Consider the following 20,263-nt stretch of genomic DNA (forward strand, 5'->3'; position numbering starts at 1 on the left):
TTTTGTGTTTTTAGTAGAGACGGGGTTTTTCCATGTTGGTCAGGCTGCTCTTGAACTCCTGAGCTCAGGTGATCCACTCACCTCGACCTCCCAAAGTGCTGGGACCACAGGCGTGAGCCACCATGCCTGGCCCAGGTAGTTTATTTTAAAAACATTTTATTACTGTTATTTTTTTTAGACAGGGTCTCACTGTGTCACCCAGGCTGGAGTGCAGTGGTGCGATCATAGCCCACTGCAGCCTCCAATTCCTGGGTTCAAGCGATCCTCCCACCTCAGCCGCCTAAGTAGGTGAGACTACAGGCACGTACCACCATGCCTGTTTCAAGTAGTTTTTGAAGACTTAGTATATGCCAGGCACTGCTAGGTGCTGGGAATTTGGCAGTAAACAAAACAGACAAAAATCCATGTCATCAAGGAGCCAGCGTCCAGTTATGACAGATAGTAAACAAATGTCAGAGGCCAATAAGAGTCATGGGGAGGCTGGGTGCGGTGGCTCACGCCTGTAATCCCAGCAGTTTGGGAGGCTGAGGCGGGTGGATCACCTGAGGTCAGGAGTTCGAGACCATCCTGACCAATATGATGAAATCCCGTCTCTACTAAAAAAATTTTTTAAAATTATCTGGGCCTGGTGGCATGCGCCTGTAATCCCAGCTACTTGGGAGGCTGAGACAGGAGAATCGCTTGAACCTGGGAGGTGGAGGTTGCAGTGAGCCAAGGTTGCACCATCGCACTCCAGCCTGGGCAACAAGAGCAAAACTCCGTCTCAAAAAAAAAAAAGAGTCATGGGTAAGGGAGTGGAAGGATGAGCCTGGTGGCAGCTTCCTGTTGGTCAGACACATGATTGACAATCATTCCTAAGCATTATTTCCTGATTTAAGAAGGTAAATGAATGCATTTTTCTTATTTTACTTTCTAAAAATTGTCCTCAGTTAAGGAGTGGAAACAATTGTAGTAAGAAAAACAGTGACCTAGTACGAAAAACAGTGACCTAGTACTCAGACGGCCTGTGTTCCTGAGGTTTTCTTATGGGCAGAGTGGCTCAGCTTGGGTAGGCCCGGCCTCCTGGCATCTCTTTCCTCTGCTGTAAGGGAGAATGTTGACTGGGATGGTTTTGAGAGTACCTTTTAGCTCTCTTGTTCTTTGATGAAATGTTAACACTGACCTTAAAAAACCTTTCTGTTGGCCAGGCGTGATGGCTCATGCCTGTAATCCCAGCACTTTGGGAGGCTGAGGCGGGCGGATCACGAGGTAAGGAGTTTGAGACCAGCTTATCCAACATAGTGAAACCCCATCTCTACTAAAATACAAAAATTAGCCAGGCATGGCGGCAGGCGCCTGTAATCCCAGCTACTTGGGAGGCTGAGGCAGGAGAATTGCTTGAACCTGGGAGGTGGAGGTTGCAGTGAGCTGAGATTGTGCCACTGCACTCCAGCCTGGGCGATGGAGTAACACTCTGTCTCAAAAAAATGAATAAATAAAAATAACTCTCTGTTTATTTTGCAGGTGTGTGTGGTCTATTGTGAGGAGCTAAAGTGCTGGTGCAGGGCCATTGTCAAATCAATTACGTCTTCCGCAGACCAGTACCTGGCAGAATGTTTCCTTGTGGACTTTGCCAAGAACATTCCAGTCAAATCTAAAAAGTATGTACATGTTTATCTCACCTTACGCTCTTTTCAGAGACAAATGTCAGTTTCAAAGGAGAACGTCCATTTTAAAGTACGGGACTAGAGGTCACTACACTGAGAAAAGACAAAACTGGAGTTCTTTAGCTTCCAGAAGGGGTGCTTTCTGGGTTTCAGCTCTGCACCCACTGACTGGCAGAGTGGGTGGAAGGGATGAAGGCTGAGGTGGCTCTGGCCCTCTCCCACTGTCCGTCCTGGCAGGACAGGCAGGTTCAGATGGTGTTCTTTGCATCTCCTGGCTGCTCTCTGCATCTCCTGGCTGCTCTCTGCATCTCATGGCTACTCTCTGCATCTCCTGGGTTCTCTTATCACCTGGCTGCTCTCTGCATCTCCTGGCTACTCTCTGCATCTCCTGGGTTCTCTATCACCTGGCTGCTCTCTGCATCTCCTGGCTGCTCTCTGCATCTCCTGGGGTTCTCTCTCTATCACCTGGCTACTTTCTGCATCTCCTGGCTGCTCTCTGCATCTCCTGGGGTTCTTCCTGCATCTCCTGGGGCTCTTTCTGCATCTCCTGGCTGCTCTCTGCATCTCCTGGGGCTCTCTTTGCATCTCCTGGGGCTCTCTTTGCATCTCCTGGGGCTCTCTTTGCATCTCCTGGCTGCTGTCTGCATCTCCTGGCTGCTGTCTGCATCTCCTGGGTGCTCTCTGCATCTCCTGGGTACTTTCTGCATCTCCTGGGTGCTGTCTGCATCTCCTGGGTGCTCTCTGCATCTCCTGGTGCTCTCTCTGCATCTCCTGGTGCTGTCTGCATCTCCTGGGTACTCTCTGCATCTCCTGGGTACTCTCTACATCTCCTGGATACTCTGCATCTCCTGGGTACTCTCTGCATCTCCTGGGTGCTCTCTGCATCTCCTGGGTGCTCTCTGCATCTCCTGGGTGCTGTCTGCATCTCCTGGTGCTCTCTCTGCATCTCCTGGTGCTCTCTCTGCATCTCCTGGGCACTCTCTGCATCTCCTGGGTGCTCTCTGCATCTCCTGGATACTCTGCATCTCCTGGGTACTCTCTGCATCTCCTGGTGCTCTCTCTGCATCTCCTGGGTGCTCTCTGCATCTCCTGGGTACTCTCTGCATCTCCTGGTGGGCTCTCTGCATCTCCTGGTGCGCTCTCTGCATCTCCTGGGTGCTCTCTGCATCTCCTAGGTACTCTCTGCATCTCCTGGGTGCTGTCTGCATCTCCTGGGTGCTCTCTGCATCTCCTGGTGCTCTCTCTGCATCTCCTGGGTACTCTCTGCATCTCCTGGGCACTCTCTGCATCTCCTGGTGCTCTCTCTGCATCTCCTGGGCACTCTGTGCATCTCCTGGGCACTCTCTGCATCTCCTGGGTGCTGTCTGCATCTCCTGGGTGCTCTCTGCATCTCCTGGTGCTCTCTCTGCATCTCCTGATGCTCTCTCTGCATCTCCTGGGTACTCTGCATCTCCTGGGCACTCTCTGCATCTCCTGGGTGCTCTCTGCATCTTCTGGATACTCTGCATCTCCTGGGTACTCTCTGCATCTCCTGGTGCTCTCTCTGCATCTCCTGGGTGCTCTCTGCATCTCCTGGGTGCTCTCTGCATCTCCTGGGTACTCTCTGCATCTCCTGGTGCGCTCTCTGCATCTCCTGGTGCGCTCTCTGCATCTCCTGGGTGCTCTCTGCATCTCCTAGGTACTCTCTGCATCTCCTGGGCACTCTCTGCATCTCCTGGGTGCTGTCTGCATCTCCTGGGTGCTCTCTGCATCTCCTGGTGCTCTCTCTGCATCTCCTGATGCTCTCTCTGCATCTCCTGGGTACTCTGCATCTCCTGGGCACTCTCTGCATCTCCTGGGTGCTCTCTGCATCTTCTGGATACTCTGCATCTCCTGGGTACTCTCTGCATCTCCTGGTGCTCTCTCTGCATCTCCTGGGTGCTCTCTGCATCTCCTGGGTGCTCTCTGCATCTCCTGGGTACTCTCTGCATCTCCTGGTGCGCTCTCTGCATCTCCTGGTGCGCTCTCTGCATCTCCTGGGTGCTCTCTGCATCTCCTAGGTACTCTCTGCATCTCCTGGGCACTCTCTGCATCTCCTGGGTGCTGTCTGCATCTCCTGGGTGCTCTCTGCATCTCCTGGTGCTCTCTCTGCATCTCCTGGTGCTCTCTCTGCATCTCCTGGGTACTCTGCATCTCCTGGGCACTCTCTGCATCTCCTGGGCACTCTCTGCATCTCCTGGGTGCTCTCTGCATCTCCTGGGTGCTCTCTGCATCTCCTGGGCGCTCTCTGCATCTCCTGGGAACTCTCTGCATCTCCTGGGCGCTCTCTGCATCTCCTGGGCACTCTCTGCATCTCCTGGTGCTCTCTCTGCATCTCCTGGGTGCTCTCTGCATCTCCTGGGTGCTCTCTGCATCTCCTGGGTACTCTCTGCATCTCCTGGTGCGCTCTCTGCATCTCCTGGTGCGCTCTCTGCATCTCCTGGGTGCTCTCTGCATCTCCTAGGTACTCTCTGCATCTCCTGGGTGCTCTCTGCATCTCCTGGGCGCTCTCTGCATCTCCTGGGTACTCTCTGCATCTCCTGGATACTCTGCATCTCCTGGGTACTCTCTGCATCTCCTGGTGCTCTCTCTGCATCTCCTGGGTGCTCTCTGCATCTCCTGGGTACTCTCTGCATCTCCTGGTGCGCTCTCTGCATCTCCTGGTGCGCTCTCTGCATCTCCTGGGTGCTCTCTGCATCTCCTAGGTACTCTCTGCATCTCCTGGGTGCTGTCTGCATCTCCTGGGTGCTCTCTGCATCTCCTGGTGCTCTCTCTGCATTTCCTGAGTACTCTCTGCATCTCCTGGGCACTCTCTGCATCTCCTGGTGCTCTCTCTGCATCTCCTGGGTGCTCTCTCTGCATCTCCTGGGCACTCTCTGCATCTCCTGGGCACTCTCTGCATCTCCTGGGTGCTCTCTGCATCTCCTGGGTGCTCTCTGCATCTCCTGGTGCTCTCTCTGCATCTCCTGGGCACTCTCTGCATCTCCTGGGAACTCTCTGCATCTCCTGGGTGCTGTCTGCATCTCCTGGGTGCTCTCTGCATCTCCTGGTGCTCTCTCTGCATCTCCTGATGCTCTCTCTGCATCTCCTGGGTACTCTGCATCTCCTGGGCACTCTCTGCATCTCCTGGGTGCTCTCTGCATCTTCTGGATACTCTGCATCTCCTGGGTACTCTCTGCATCTCCTGGTGCTCTCTCTGCATCTCCTGGGTGCTCTCTGCATCTCCTGGGTGCTCTCTGCATCTCCTGGGTACTCTCTGCATCTCCTGGTGCGCTCTCTGCATCTCCTGGTGCGCTCTCTGCATCTCCTGGGTGCTCTCTGCATCTCCTAGGTACTCTCTGCATCTCCTGGGCACTCTCTGCATCTCCTGGTGCTCTCTCTGCATCTCCTGGGCACTCTGTGCATCTCCTGGGCACTCTCTGCATCTCCTGGGTGCTGTCTGCATCTCCTGGGTGCTCTCTGCATCTCCTGGTGCTCTCTCTGCATCTCCTGGTGCTCTCTCTGCATCTCCTGGGTACTCTGCATCTCCTGGGCACTCTCTGCATCTCCTGGGCACTCTCTGCATCTCCTGGGTGCTCTCTGCATCTCCTGGGTGCTCTCTGCATCTCCTGGGCACTCTCTGCATCTCCTGGGAACTCTCTGCATCTCCTGGGTGCTCTCTGCATCTCCTGGGCACTCTCTGCATCTCCTGGTGCGCTCTCTGCATCTCCTGGGTGCTCTCAGCATCTCCTAGGTACTCTCTGCATCTCCTGGGTGCTCTCTGCATCTCCTGGGCGCTCTCTGCATCTCCTGGGTACTCTCTGCATCTCCTGGATACTCTGCATCTCCTGGGTACTCTCTGCATCTCCTGGTGCTCTCTCTGCATCTCCTGGGTGCTCTCTGCATCTCCTGGGTACTCTCTGCATCTCCTGGTGCGCTCTCTGCATCTCCTGGTGCGCTCTCTGCATCTCCTGGGTGCTCTCTGCATCTCCTAGGTACTCTCTGCATCTCCTGGGTGCTGTCTGCATCTCCTGGGTGCTCTCTGCATCTCCTGGTGCTCTCTCTGCATTTCCTGAGTACTCTCTGCATCTCCTGGGCACTCTCTGCATCTCCTGGTGCTCTCTCTGCATCTCCTGGGTGCTCTCTCTGCATCTCCTGGGCACTCTCTGCATCTCCTGGGCACTCTCTGCATCTTCTGGGTGCTCTCTGCATCTCCTGGGTGCTCTCTGCATCTCCTGGTGCTCTCTCTGCATCTCCTGGGTGCTCTCTGCATCTCCTGGGTGCTCTCTGCATCTCCTGGGTACTCTCTGCATCTCCTGGTGCGCTCTCTGCATCTCCTGGTGCGCTCTCTGCATCTCCTGGGTGCTCTCTGCATCTCCTAGGTACTCTCTGCATCTCCTGGGTGCTGTCTGCATCTCCTGGGTGCTCTCTGCATCTCCTGGTGCTCTCTCTGCATTTCCTGAGTACTCTCTGCATCTCCTGGGCACTCTCTGCATCTCCTGGTGCTCTCTCTGCATCTCCTGGGTGCTCTCTCTGCATCTCCTGGGCACTCTCTGCATCTCCTGGGCACTCTCTGCATCTCCTGGGTGCTCTCTGCATCTCCTGGGTGCTCTCTGCATCTCCTGGTGCTCTCTCTGCATCTCCTGGCTGCTCTCTGCATCTCCTGGGAACTCTCTGCATCTCCTGCGTTCTCTGCATCTTCTGACTGCTCTCTGCATCTCCTGGGTGCTCCTTGCCGGCTGCTCTCCTGACTGTCCTCAGTTTCCTTGTGCCCTTTAGGGAGGCTTGGCTGCAAGAAAGACACTTCCAGGAGGTAGAGAGAAACGCCTCTCTCCACAGAAGGGGGGTTGCTGGCATAGTCTCAGGGTGCACAGAGCAGAGCTTGTACTCATGTAGGTATCCCTGGTTGTCCTGCTTAAAAGAGGGAGGGTGTGACCATCAATGAGGTTGGGAGATGGCTCAGAATGAGCTGGTGCCGAGATGGTGCTGTGCAGCCTTCACTGCTTCTGGGACCACACGTGATTGTGTTCGTTAGAATACACCAGCAACAAGTCAGTCTTGGTGTTTTGTGATGACTTTTCCATAGTTTCCCGTCCCAGAGTAAGAGGATGTCAGTTTAATAAATATGAGGATTCTGATTTCACTGAGGAAAGAGCAATACCAAATAGACTTGATTGTGATAAGAGGTGTCTATTTTGTTTTGTTTTGTTTTTTTGAGACGGTGTCTCACTCTGTCTCCCAGGCTGGAATGCAGTGGCGTGATCTTGGCTCACTGTAATCTCTGCCTCCCAGTTCAAGCGATTCTCCTGCCTCAGTCTCCTGAGTAGTTGGGACTACAGGCGTGTGCCACCACATCCAGCTAATTTTTGTATTTTTAGTAGAGACAGGGTTTTGCCATGTTGGCCAGGCTGGTCTTGAACTCTTGACCTCAGGTGATCCACCCGCCTCGGCTTCCCAAAGTGCTGGGATTACAGGCGTGAGCCACTGCGCCAGCCAAGAGGTGTCTATTGAATAGAAGAATTTCATGGCATACGTGCTTATCAGACATTGGGAATTTGCAGTACTTACTGTAAGAGTAGGTGCCATTCGAGCTTGTGATCCTGCATCGCATACAACCGTAATCGCTGCAAAAACAATTATCGTGTTTAACTGTTTGGGGAGCTTTTCTTTTTGCATTTGATGTTTTACATTTAGTTTGTTTTGGGTGAGAAAATCGTATGATTAAATAGAGCTTCAGGAGACTTCAGGGGGCCATGGGTGCAGCCACCTTTCCCTAACCTGTCTGAGACAGAAGATGGCCAGGCTGCCCAGGCAGGGCATAATAGGAACCCTGGAAAGAAAGCCAGTTCATGTGGAAATAGTACGTGGAAGTGGTTTTTCGGCCAGGGGTGGTGGCTCACGCCTGTAATCCCAGCACTTTGGAAGGCCAAGGCAGGAGGATCGCTTGAGGCCAGGAGTTCAAGACCAGCCTGGGTAGCATATTGAGACCTGGACCCTACAAAGAAAAAAATGTAAAAATAAAGTGCTCTGTCGTTTGCCAAAGAAGAATGGAAATTAAATTGCCAAACTTATTATTTAAAAATCTCAGTCCTGCAGCTCTTTTGTGCAAAGTTGGCAAATACTAATTATTAAAACGTCTGTTCATTTACAGAAACTTTTAAGGTAATTTTGGTCATATATTGAGATTGATATTTAGAAAATCTTGAATAGAATTTGCTTTACAGGTATGTTCATTAGTATCCAGTATTTGTCCACCTAAGGAGCCTTATTAGACTTTTTTTTTTTTTTTTTGAGACAGAGTTTTGCTCTTGTTTCCCAAGCTGGAGTGCAGTGGCATGATTTCAGCTCACTGCAACCTCTGCCTCCCAGGTTCAAGCAATTCTCCTACCTCAGCCTCCTGAGTAGCTGGGATTATAGGAGTGCACCACCACACCCACATAATTTTTTGTAGTTTTAGTATAAGAGACAAGGTTTCACCATGTTGGCCAGGCTGATCTTGAACTCCTGACCTCAGGTGATCTGCCCAACTCGGCCTTCCAAAGTGCTGGGATTACAGGTGTGAACCACCACACCTGGCCAGGAGGCTTCTTAGACATTGTTTTCCTAAACTCCTACCCCTAGGTCATGAAATGTCAATTTCACTGATACACTATCTATGTGCCATATCCGTGCTTTATGTATCAAAAGAGTACGATTTTTTTCAACCTCCCAAGAAGCAGTTTTTCCCTCTTGGCCAAATGTCTCCAAGCACTGTTGGTGGCCATATTAGAAACAGAAAGAATTGTTTTTTGTGTGTTTTGTTTTACGTTAAGTATATTAATAAAATAGGTATACTTTAACGGAGAATGTTGTATATAATTTTCTATATAATGGAGCTGTTTCTGTTTTACTTTTTAGCATCCGAGTTGTAGTAGAATCGTTTATGCAGCTTCCCTATAGAGCAAAAAAATTCAGCCTGTACTGCACAAAGCCTGTCACATTACACATTGACTTCTGCCGAGACAGTACTGACATTGTGTAAGTACAGTTTCTTAAGTCCTTCGAATCATTAGTAAAAGCCTTCTATCAAGTGCACGATCTTTGTATGAAGTCAATTCCTCTGTAGAATGCTGAGCAGGAGGTCTCTGTTCTTCAGGAGGGGCTTCTGAGTCAGTGTTTGTCTGACCTCGCTGTGGTTGAGGGGGTTTGGAGCAGGGCCTGAGCTCTGTGCTTCTTGCCTTTGTTTCAAACTTACAAAAAGTAATAAATTAACTGTAAAGAAAAATATTCATAAAACATAGGATCATGGAGTATTATACATGTGTACACACACACACACACACACACGTGCGTGCACGGTCTCACCCTGTTGCCTGGGCTGTAGTGCAGTTGCATGATCATGGCTCATTGCAGCTTCACCCTCCTGGGTTCCAGCAATCCTCCTACCTCAGCCTCCCAAATAGCTGGGACTACAGGCACATGCCACCATACCCAGCTAACTCCTCTCCCCTCCCCTCCCCCACTCCCTCTGCCCACCGCCCCTCCGCTCTCCTCCCCTGCTCCCTTCTTGCTTTCTTTTTTTGAGATAGGGTCTCACTATCTTGCCCAGGCTGGTTTCAAACTTCTGGGCTTAAGCGATCCTCTCACCTTGGCCTCCCAAAGTGCTGGGATTCCAGGCATGAACCACTGTGCTGGGCCCATGGAGCATTATAAAAGAGTCTATTGCAATTTTCTCCAGGCCCACATCTTTCCTCCTGGGAGGCCTCTGTGATCTTTTCCAGCTCTGAACTTGCACGCCTTTGTCAGTGCTTTTACACACACTTATCTATGTGGAGCTTTTAATGAAAATTAGAACATACTGTCCTATTTGCAGAATTAACTTAAGAATATGTGTTGAGGTCAGGCACGGTGGCTTACACCTGTAATTCCAGCACTTTGGGAGGCCAAGGCATGGGAATCACCTGAGGTCAGGAGTTTGAGACCAGCCTGACCAACATGGCAAAACCCTGTCTCTACTAAAAATACAAAATTAGCCTGGCATGGTGGTGGGCATCTGTAATCCCAGCTACTCAGGAGGCTGAGGCAGGAGAATTGCTTGAACCCGGGAGGCAGAGGTTTCAGTGAGCTGAAATCGTGCCACTGCACTCCAGCCTGGGCAACAAGAGTGAAACTCCATCTCAAAAAAAAAAAAAAAAAAAAGTATGTTGAAACTCTTTGTCAACATACGTATCTCTTCTTTCTACTTTTAGTCTTTTTCATGGGTGGATGTGATTGACATACTTGCTGTATTTAATCATTCCCCTCTGTGTAGCCACTAGGTTGTTTCCAAACCATTTGCACAGTACAGTCCCGTAAGTATATGGATGAATCTGACCGGGCCTGGTGGCTCATGCCTGTAAGCCCAGCACTTTGGGAGGCTGAGGCAGGCAGATCACTTGAGGTCAGGAGTTCGAGACCAGCCTGGCCAACATGGTGAAACCCATCTCTACTAAAAACACAAAAATTAGCCAGGCGCAGTGGTACGCGCCTGTAATCCCAGCTACTCGGGAGACTGAGGCAAGAGAATCGCTTGAACCCAGGAGGTGGAGGTTGCAGTGAGCCAAGATTGCGCCACTGCACTCCAACCTGGGCGACAGAGTGAGACTCCGTCTCAAAAAAAAAAAAAAAAAAAAAAGAATATAGATAAATCTGTAGAAAATACACAGACGTAGAGGCATATATATATACGTGTGCCCCGCACCCCATCTTTGCTCCCTTTTTCTAGTGTTTGACTGCATCGCTAGTGTTTGTACAGGACAGATCCCTGCCCTGGGCAGTTCCCTCTCGGGTGTGGGCGCCATGTCTGCTGTCTTGAATGAGCACTACCGAGTGGCCTGACTTCTGCCTCCTGTGGTCTGTAGAGACATCAGCTCCATCCTCCCACCCGGTGCTCCTCCTCTTCTCCCTTCCCGGGACGATGGCATTATGGAAGGAAAAGCCACAGGGAGCAGCCCAGTTCTGACTCCACTGGCATGCCATGTTGCACTGTGTACTCTGAACTCAGAAGCTGCCTTCATGGGCTGTTTGGTGACCTTCCCATTCTCCACTCACCCCAGCCCCCACAGTTTCCTTGTGGTGGTGAGTGCATCACTCTTGTGGCTGGCGTGGCATCTACACTGATGTGAGGATAAGTCCCTGCTGAGGCCAATGCGCCCTACCAGGCCGCCCTCCAGCCAGCCCCCCCACCCCCAACTACTCACGAAAGGCTCTGGGAGTGGGATTTCCTGCACACAGCAGCCCCTGCCCCCTGAACTGCCCTCTTTCAGAGCGGCCCACTGCCCACCCTTCAGGCATGATTGGGCCCCTGTGTGTGCAACCCAGCTCCCCTCAGAGGCAGTTGGTCCTGTCTTTCTTGGCCTTCTCTGCATGGGCTCTTCCCAGAACAAATGTGGGCTTGCGGGCCCTTCCCCACCCACCCTAGGATGCCCCCAGGGAAGGGCCTACTGGGGTTTGGTCACCTTCTTTGACATCTGATGCCTTTGTGTTTGTGTTTTATGCAGAACACCCTTTTAACATGTGTATTACAGTTTTACAGATTTTGTCAAATTCCCCTCCAAAAAGACTAGCAATTTATACTGCCATCATTGGGGTATGGAAAGCACTGTTATTCCCACACAATATTGAATATCGTTAGACTTTCTAATTTCTGCTTGTTTGCTCAGTAAAAATGGTATTTTGATTTTTCTGACTTGCAGAGCTGTCACATGTATTCATGTGATTATTGTGTATGTGTGAAAGAGGGAGAGAGAGAGAATGGCTGATGTGGTTATTCTGTGTGTGTGAGAGAGGGAGAGAATGGCTGATGTGGTAATTCTGTGTGTGTGAGAGAGAGGGAGAGACTGGCTGATGTGGTAATTCTGTGTGTGACAGAGAGGGGGAGAGAGACTGGCTGATGTGGTTATTCTGTGTGTGTGAGAGAGAGAGAGTCTGGCTGATATGGTTATGCTGTGTGTGTGTGAGAGAGGGAGAGACTGGCTGATGTGGTCATTCTGTGTGTGTGTCTGTGTGAGAGAGAAGGAGAGAGACTGGCTGATGTGGTTATTCTGTGTGTGTGTGTGAGAGAGAGAGACTGGCTGATGTGGTTATTCTGTGTGTGTGTGTGAGAGAGAGAGAGGGAGAGACTGGCTGATGTGGTAATTCTGTGTGTGTGAGAGAGAAGGAGAGAGACTGGCTGATGTGGTTATTCTGTGTGTGGTGGGGGGGAGAGAGACTGGCTGATGTAGTTATTCTGTGTGTGTGAGAGAGAAGGAGAGAGACTGGCTGATGTAGTTATTCTGTGTGTGAGAGAGAGGGAGAGAGACTGGCTGATGTAGTTATTCTGTGTGTGAGAGAGAAGGAGAGAGACTGGCTGATGTAGTTATTCTGTGTGTGAGAGAGACGGGGAGAGAGACTGACTGATGTAGTTATTCTGTGTGTGAGAGAGAAGGAGAGAGACTGGCCGATGTGGTTATTCTGTGTGTGTGAGAGAGAAGGAGAGAGACTGGCTGATGTAGTTATTCTGTGTGTGAGAGAAGGAGAGAGACTGGCTGATATGGTTATTCTGTGTGTGAGAGAAGGAGAGAGACTGGCTGATGTGGTTATTCTGTGTGTGTGAGAAGGAGAGAGACTGGCTGATATGGTTATTCTGTGTGTGTGAGAAGGAGAGAGACTGGCTGATGTGGTTATTCTGTGTGTGAGAGAAGGAGAGAGACTGGCTGATGTAGTTATTCTGTGTGTGTGAGAGAAGGAGAGAGACTGGCTGATGTGGTTATCCTGTGTGTGTGAGAGAAGGAGAGAGACTGGCTGATGTAGTTATTCTGTGTGTGAGAGAAGGAGAGAGACTGGCTGATGTGGTTATCCTGTGTGTGTGAGAGAGACGGGGAGAGAGACTGGCTGATGTGGTTATTCTGTGTGTGAGAGAGACGGGGAGAGAGACTGGCTGATGTGGTTATTCTGTGTGTGAGAGAGAAGGAGAGAGACTGGCTGATGTAGTTATTCTGTGTGTGAGAGAGACGGGGAGAGAGACTGGCTGATGTGGTTATTCTGTGTGTGTGAGAGAAGGAGAGAGACTGGCTGGTGTGGTTATCCTGTGTGTGTGTGTGTGAGAGAGAGAGAGAGAGAGAGAGAGAGAGAGGGAGAGACTGGCTGATGTGGCTATTCTGTGAGAGAGAGGGCGGGGGGAGAGACTGGCTGAGGTGGTTATTCTGTGAGAGAGAGCGGGGGGAGAGACTGGCTGAGGTGGTTATTCTGTGAGAGAGAGCGGGGGGAGAGACTGGCTGAGGTGGTTATTCTGTGTGTGTGAGAGAGGGAGAGTGACTGGCTGATGGGGTTATTCTGTGTGTGAGAGAGACGGGGAGAGAGACTGACTCATGTGGTTATTCTGTGTGAGAGAGGGAGAGACTGGCTGATTTACCTGTTCATATGTTAGATTGGGTTTTCTCTTGGGTTGTTTGCCTTTTCATTATTAGTAATCTACTACATTTTTCTTTTTTAAAAAAGCTAATTATTAGGTAATTCTTTGTGTGTAACAAGGTTTTAGAACCACTGCCTTTACTGCCTTTTAGAAATCCTTTGTAATTCTCTTGAATTGCTTAATATCTTTCTTATAAGAATAAAAATAACCAAGATTTTTGAGTAATGATTATGTCCAGGCACTGGGCTAAGTGTTCTATGTACATTATCTCATTTGATCTTTAAAACAATTCTTGGAGGATGGTGGTGGCATCTCTGGTACATAAAATCAGAAGAAACATAGAACATCATTCTGACCTGACATTTTATTTTTTTCCTTGCTTCCAAGTTTCTCCTCTTTCCCCACTGCCTACAGCTTTTCCTACAATTTTCTTTGCAAAGCATAAGAAAGATGTAGAAAGGACAAGATGACAGGGGTAAAATGGGAGCCAGCGAGAGGGCGCTAGGGTCAGCAGAGTGAGGAACAGTAGTTTTATAGTAGCCGAGACCCAGTGCGTTAGCTCACGCCTGTAATCCCAGCACTTTGGGAGGCCAAGGCAGGAGAATCACTTGAGCCCAGGAGTTTGAGACCAGCCTGAGCAACATAGCTAGACCCTCTCTCTATTAAAAAAAAAATTTTTTTTAATCGCTGAGTGTGGTGGGGCACACCTGTAGTCCTAGCTACTCAGGAGGCTGAGATGAGAGGATCCCTTGAGCCCAGGAGTTCAAGGCTGCAATGAGCTGTGTTCATGCCACTGCACTTCAGCCTGGATAACAGAGAGAGACCCTGTCTCAAAAAAACAAAATGAAACAAAGATAGTATCTGGCTCTCCCATGACTGCCTGTGAGGGTGTCGGTGTACCAGCATGTGTCGCGCCCTCTCTGTGCCAGACTGTGTTAGACACCCCACACTCAGGATCCCTGTCCCAGGAGCTTGTGTTCTGGTTGAGGAGACTGATTTGTCTGGGGATGGTGGTGTCGTGACAGACAGTGCAGTGGTGAGCACAGGTTGGTCTCAGTGGGGCCTCTGTGCTATGAGTCTGCACCGGTGCAGGTGACAGTGTTGAGACGAGCGTGTTGCAGGATGCAGTGGGATCCTCACCCCCAGAGCAGGGCCAGCACCAGGTGCCCCATGATCTGCATCACGTGTTCCATATGTAGTGTGAGAAATGTCCAGTGCATGGTTTACAAAATGCTGTTGGTGTGCTAGCCTCAGATTTTTATGTAATGGAGTTGCATCTGTTCACTGTTCCAGACCTGCCAAGAAGTGGGACAATGCAGCTATTCAGTACTTTCAGAACCTTCTGAAAGGTAAGCCAGTGCCTGATCACTGCAGCCTGCCTGGAAGTGACACCCACAGAGGCCTCAGCTTCTGCTGCTGGCGGGGGTTGGAGATGCCCCTGTTGGCCAAACGGCCCTCCTCAGAGGAGTTCCCTAAGCTACCTGGGGCTTCTTCCAGCTCAAGTGCCACAGTAACTCTGCACCCCTAGTGGCAGTGGATGGCAGTAATTGACAGCTGAGATCAGCAGGGGGCTGTTTGTGCAGGGGAACCCTTACACAGTAATAATACCTGCCTCTTCGTTTGTATAAAAACTGCGGCACTGCAAAATAAATTCATGTGGATTTTATTGTACCAGCAATTGATGAAAAACCTAGCATTTTTAGTGAGCAAGAGATAGTAAATGGATATTTATTGTGTAATATTCATTACTTCTAATTTAGGATGCATAAAATGTCTTCAGCTGTTCTTTTTATTTTATATCAGTGACTGTAAACAGTGTCTTTTGTGGGATCTGTCTTAACCCCTGGCAGTCAGATACCTGGTTTTAGTGAGAGGGTTGGTGGATGGGAAATGCCTGGGGTGCTGCCTGGTACCTCGTTGGGTCCTGGCCCCACTCCTGTGCTGTGTCATTGTCTGGGTAGAGGAGGAGCCAGATCCTTTGACCTGGGAGCATTGGGAGGCTGGGAGGTCACTGTGACTGGAGTTTTGGCCCCTGTGAGCCATGGGGGCTGCTGGGAGATGAGAATGCGGGTCTGGAGGAGGCCGGCCACCTAGTCCTCAGTGGCTCAGGCAGGTGACTTAGCCTCTGAGCCTGGTCTCCTCACCTGTGACATGACCACTGTACTTACCTTGAAGGTAGTGGTAAGAACTCAGCGAAAGAAGGTTTCTAAAGGACTTAGCACAGCACCTGGTAGGTGGCAGTGATGCTGCTGCTGCGGGGTTTTGAGTCTCTAAGGGAGTAGCCGGGTGCTGCACTCCGTGGGGCTTTGCAGGGTAGAATGGACCTCAGATGAAGGCCTGGGACTGGAAATCTGGGTTTGGGAGGCATGGAGAAGAGAGGACCACAGGGTGGCACAGGAACCTGTTGACAGGGACAGGACCCATAATCCACTCCACAATCAGGAGTGCCTTTTCCTAACATGCTCCCCCTGGTCCTGCCGGAGGAAGACATTTGGGCACTCTTAAGTGGTTAGCAGAGGTTACTAGGTGGGAAATCGTCATGATTGTTTCAAATATACTTTTAACATCAGCTGATTTGTGTTTTCATTTATGCTATTTAGCAACTACCCAGGTGGAAGCCAGATTATGTGCTGTGGAAGAAGATACATTTGAGGTTTACCTTTATGTAACTATAAAAGATGAAAAAGTAAGTGAAAGAATTGTACTTTTATAATATTTCATCATTTTAAATTTTACTTTAATAAAACAGAATAAATGCCAAGAAAAACACTGTAGTTCGTACAGCATAGAAATTGTCTTAATCTCTTAAGGTCTATCTTAGACCTGAAGTTAGCCAGATCTGTGTTTTCTTCTTTTGATTACTTTAAAAAATGACTTTGGCATTTTATTTAAACATGGCCAAGAAATTATTCCTATAGTGATGAGCATGAAATGTTGTTTTCTTCTCAGGGAACATGATTTTTATAAATATACTAATTTGCTGTAGCGTTAGTTCACTGCCTTTCCCCCTAGACTTTCTCACTGTATGTAACGTGCTTGCTGTAAAGAATTCAGATCACAAGCAGAAAGAAAGCGGACATCATATGTGAGTGGCCCCTACCTCTGCCAGGTGCCAGCTGCTAGCATTTTGGCCTCTGCCCTTTCTGAAGGATGGCTCTGGGCACAGCTCAGCACCAGGCAGAGGTGGACAGAAGGGGCACACATCCAGGGCTGCTCAGAGCCCATGGAGGGTACCTTAACCATGGATTTTTTAAAAATTGTATTTTGAAATAGGCTTACAGAAGAGATGCAGAAATAGTGCAGAGATTTTGGGATATGCTTTGCCCAGGTTGTCCTGATGTTAACAGAGCACAAAACCACAGTACAGTTTTTAAAACCAGAAAAGTAACATTGATAAAATACCACTGAAAACCTGCAGACAGATGAATGTTGACAGTTTCCGGCTGATTTCCTTTTTCTGATGTAGGATCTGCTCCAGCACCTCCCACTGCGCCTGTTTGTCATGTCTCCTTCCCCTCCTCTGGCCTGTGACAGCTCCTCAGTACTTCCATGCCTCTCATGGCATTGACTGGTTTGGAAGAGCAGTGGTCAGTGGTTTTGTAGAATGTTCCTCAATTTGGTTTGCCTGATGTTTCTCATCATTGTATTAAGGCTGTGCATTTTTGGCAAGAAGCCCACAGAAGTGATACTGTGCCCTTCTCAGTGCATCCCAGCAGGGGTTTATGACATCAGTATGTCTAATTACTAGTGATGTGAATGGTTTTTTTCCTTCAGCTTCTAAGTTCGGGGTACCTGTGCAGGATGTGCAGGTTTGTTACGTAGGTAAACGTGTTCCATGGTAGTTTGCTGCCCAGATCATCCCGTGACCTAGGTATTAAGCCCAAAACCCATTAGCTATTCTTCCTGATGCTCTCCCTCCCCCTTCCCCACCCCCCGACAGGCCCCAGTGTGTGTTGTTTCCCCCAGTGTCCATGTGTTCTCATCATTTAGCTGCCACTTATAAGTGAGAACATGCAGTGTTTGTTTTTCAGTTCCTGCATTAGTTTGCTGAGGATAATGGCTTCTAGCTTCATCCATGTCCCTGCAAAGGACACAGTCTTGTTCCTTTTTATGACTGCATAGTATTCCATAGTGTGTATGTACCACATTTTGTGATGTGGATGTTGATCACCTGGTTAATGTGGTGTTTGCCAGGTTTTTCCTGTACAGAGATGTTAGTTTTTCCTTCTGAAATTAATAAGTATCTTGTGGGGGCCTACTTTGAGGCTGCAGATAGCCATTTCATCAACGATTCTTGGCTGTGAAAGATATTACTGTGGTGTATACCTGTTTCATCTTTCCTGCTACATTTTTCTCCTCTCCTCTCCTCTCTCTTCCCTTCCCCTCTCCTTCCTTCCTCTCCCTCCCTTCCCCTCCGTCTCTCTCTGTCTCCTAGGTTGGAGTACAGCGGCACAATTGTAGCTTGCTGCAGCCTTAACCTCCTGGGCTCAAGGGATCCTCCCACCTCAACTTCACAAGTAGCTGAGACTATAGGTGTGCACCACCATGTCCATGAGATGCGATCTCATTATGTTGCCCAGGCTGGTCTCAACAGGCAGTCTTCTCGCCTTGTCCTCCCAAAGTGCTGGTATCACAGGTGTGAGCCACCACACCCAGCACCTTCTGCATTTTTAATTTTTATTATTTATTTTTTTTTTTTTTTGAGATGGAGTCTCACTCTGTTGCCCAGGCTGGAGCGCAGTGCCGCAATCTCAGCTCACTGCAACCTCTACTTCCCGGGTTCAAGTGATTGTCCTGCCTCAGCCTCCTGAGTAGCTAGGATTACAGGCAAGCATCACCACACGCAGCTAATTTTTATATGTTAAGTAGAAACGGGGTTTTACCAAGTTGGCCAAGCTGGTCTCGGACTCCTGACGTCAAGTGATCTGCCTGTCTCAGCCTCCCAAAGTGCTGGGATTACAGGCATTAGCCATCACACCCAGCCCCCTTCTTCATTTTTTCTTTTTTTAGACAGAGTTTCATTCTTGTTGCCCAGGCTGGATCTCAATGGTGCGATCTTGGCTCACTGCAACCTCCGCCTCCCAGGTTCAAGCGATTCTCCTGCCTCAGCCTCCTGAGTAGCTGGGATAACAGGTGCCTGCCAGCACACCGGCTAATTTTTTGTATTTTTAGTAGAGATGGGGTTTCACCATGTTGGCCAGGCTGGTCTCGAACTCCTGACCTTAGGTGATCCACCCGCCTTGGCCTCCCAAAGTGCTGGGATTACAGGCGTGAGCCACCGTGCCTGGCCCCCTTCTGCATTTTTAATTGGAATTTTATACCAAAGAACCCTCCCTCCTCCCCCATATATTAATTATTCGATAATTTGTATTAGTATGGACTTTTGGAAATGTATTTTATTTGGGGAGTTATAATCTATAACTATCATTATTGCCTTGCTCACATTACCTTGGATTCTGGCCATTAGGTGCTCCTTCAAAGGGGCTTTTGTATACTTTCAGTGTGCCCCATAATTACTTGAACACTCTTTACTCTCTGATGCCACAATGTTTATCATTTTCTTATTTGCCAGACCTAGCCCTAGAATCAGCCACTTCTTCCTTTTTTTTTTTTTTTTTTTTTTGAGATGGAGTCTCACTCTGTCACTCAGGCTGGAGTGCACTGGCGTGATCTCGGCTCACTGCAAGCTCCACCTCCTGGGTTCATGCCATTCTCCTGCCTCAGCCTCCTGAGTAGCTGGGACTACAGGCACCCGCCACCACACCTGGCTAAATTTTTGTATATTTAATAGAGACGGGGTTTCACTGTGTTAGCCAGGATGGTCTCGATCTCCTGACCTCGTGATCCGCCCACCTTGGCCTCCCAAAGTGCTGGGATTACAGGCGTGAGCCACTGCGCCCGGCCACTGGAATCAGCCACTTCTTCAAGCAGCTCTGGTTCCTTTTATTGAAGAATGATATTTAAATATCTAGATGAGGGCACTTGGTGTGCTTGTTCCAACTGGGGTGTCATGATCGTAGGTCCTCTCAGCAGAAAATATTAGGAAATATATGTATGTACTTGCTCCCATGCACACACAAATCTATATTTCTGTATCCATCTGTACACATATTAAGAGCTTGGATATCTCTGATTTGAATCCAGCACCATAGGGTTCATTCTTACCCTCTCCTTTCCTTATTTATTCATTTATTTTTTGGAGACAGGGTCTTGCTATGTTGTTCAGGCTGGCCTTGAACTCCTGGGCTCAAGTGATCCTCCAGCCTCACCCTCTCAAGTAGTTGGGACTATAAGCGCATACCACCATGCCTGGCCTCTTATTCTTTTTTTTTTTTTCCTGAAACGGAGTCTTGCTGTCACCCAGGCTGGAGTGCACTGGCGCGATCTCTGCTCACTGCAAGCTCCACCTCCTGGGTTCACACCATTCTCCTGCCTCAGCCTCCTGAGTAGCTGGGACTACAGGTGCCCGCCATCACACCTGGCTAATTTTTTTTTTTTTTTGTATTTTTAGTAGAGACAGGGTTTCACTGTGTTAGCCAGGATGGTCTCGATCTCCTGACCTTGTGATCCACCTGTCTCGGCCTCCCAAAGTGTTGGGATTACAGGTGTGAGCCACCACGCCTGGCTGGCCCCTTATTCTTAATGCCTTTCTCCACCAGTGAGAAACCTACTCTCGTTGGCCGCAGTCTACGTATTTGATTCATCCATGTATTCACATTAAGTAATTTCAGGATTGCTAACCCACATTCCTGTGAAAACAAAATTTGTATTTAGTCTTCACATTATGCAGCCAAAATACTGTTTGCCAAAGTTACTTAGGTTGTTTTTTCTCTTTCGCACCTTCTTCAGTGTGATTATGTTATTCTTTTGTAATGGGGTTCATTTGTTACTGCTTATATTGCATGTTGGGTTCCCTAAATGTTCCCCACATCCTGGTTCATTTTACCTATGACTTTTCATTACTTATTTTATAACTTAGTAAAAATACCAAAATCAGCCAAAGGCTGTGACTTACACCTGTTTAATCCCAGCACTTTGGGAGGCTGATGTGGGTGGATTGCTTGAGCTCCGGAGTTCGAGACCATCCTGGGCAACATGGTGAAACCTTGTCTACAAAAAATACAAAAATTAGCTAGGTGTGATGGCTTGCACCTGTAGTCCTAGCTACTTGGGAGGCTGAGGTGGGAGGATCACTTGCGCCTGGGAGGCA

General features: G+C 49.2%; 1 protein-coding gene across 3 annotated transcripts in view; it reads left to right on the forward strand.

Moving 5' to 3' along the window:
- The window catches only part of TDRD12 (tudor domain containing 12), a 112,914-nt gene that overhangs the window by 17,442 nt on the left and 75,209 nt on the right, over nt 1-20,263 (forward strand). For all 3 annotated transcript variants that reach the window (XM_063801476.1, XM_063801475.1, XM_024351152.3), the window contains exons 3-6: nt 1,504-1,640; nt 8,541-8,660; nt 14,347-14,402; nt 15,654-15,739. In XM_063801476.1, coding sequence (XP_063657546.1) covers nt 1,504-1,640; nt 8,541-8,660; nt 14,347-14,402; nt 15,654-15,739 — 399 coding nt within the window. The remainder of the gene's footprint in view (nt 1-1,503; nt 1,641-8,540; nt 8,661-14,346; nt 14,403-15,653; nt 15,740-20,263) is intronic.

This window comes from Pan troglodytes, chromosome 20 (assembly GCF_028858775.2).
Source record: "Pan troglodytes isolate AG18354 chromosome 20, NHGRI_mPanTro3-v2.0_pri, whole genome shotgun sequence".
In the NCBI taxonomy this organism is placed as follows: Eukaryota; Metazoa; Chordata; class Mammalia; order Primates; family Hominidae; genus Pan; species Pan troglodytes.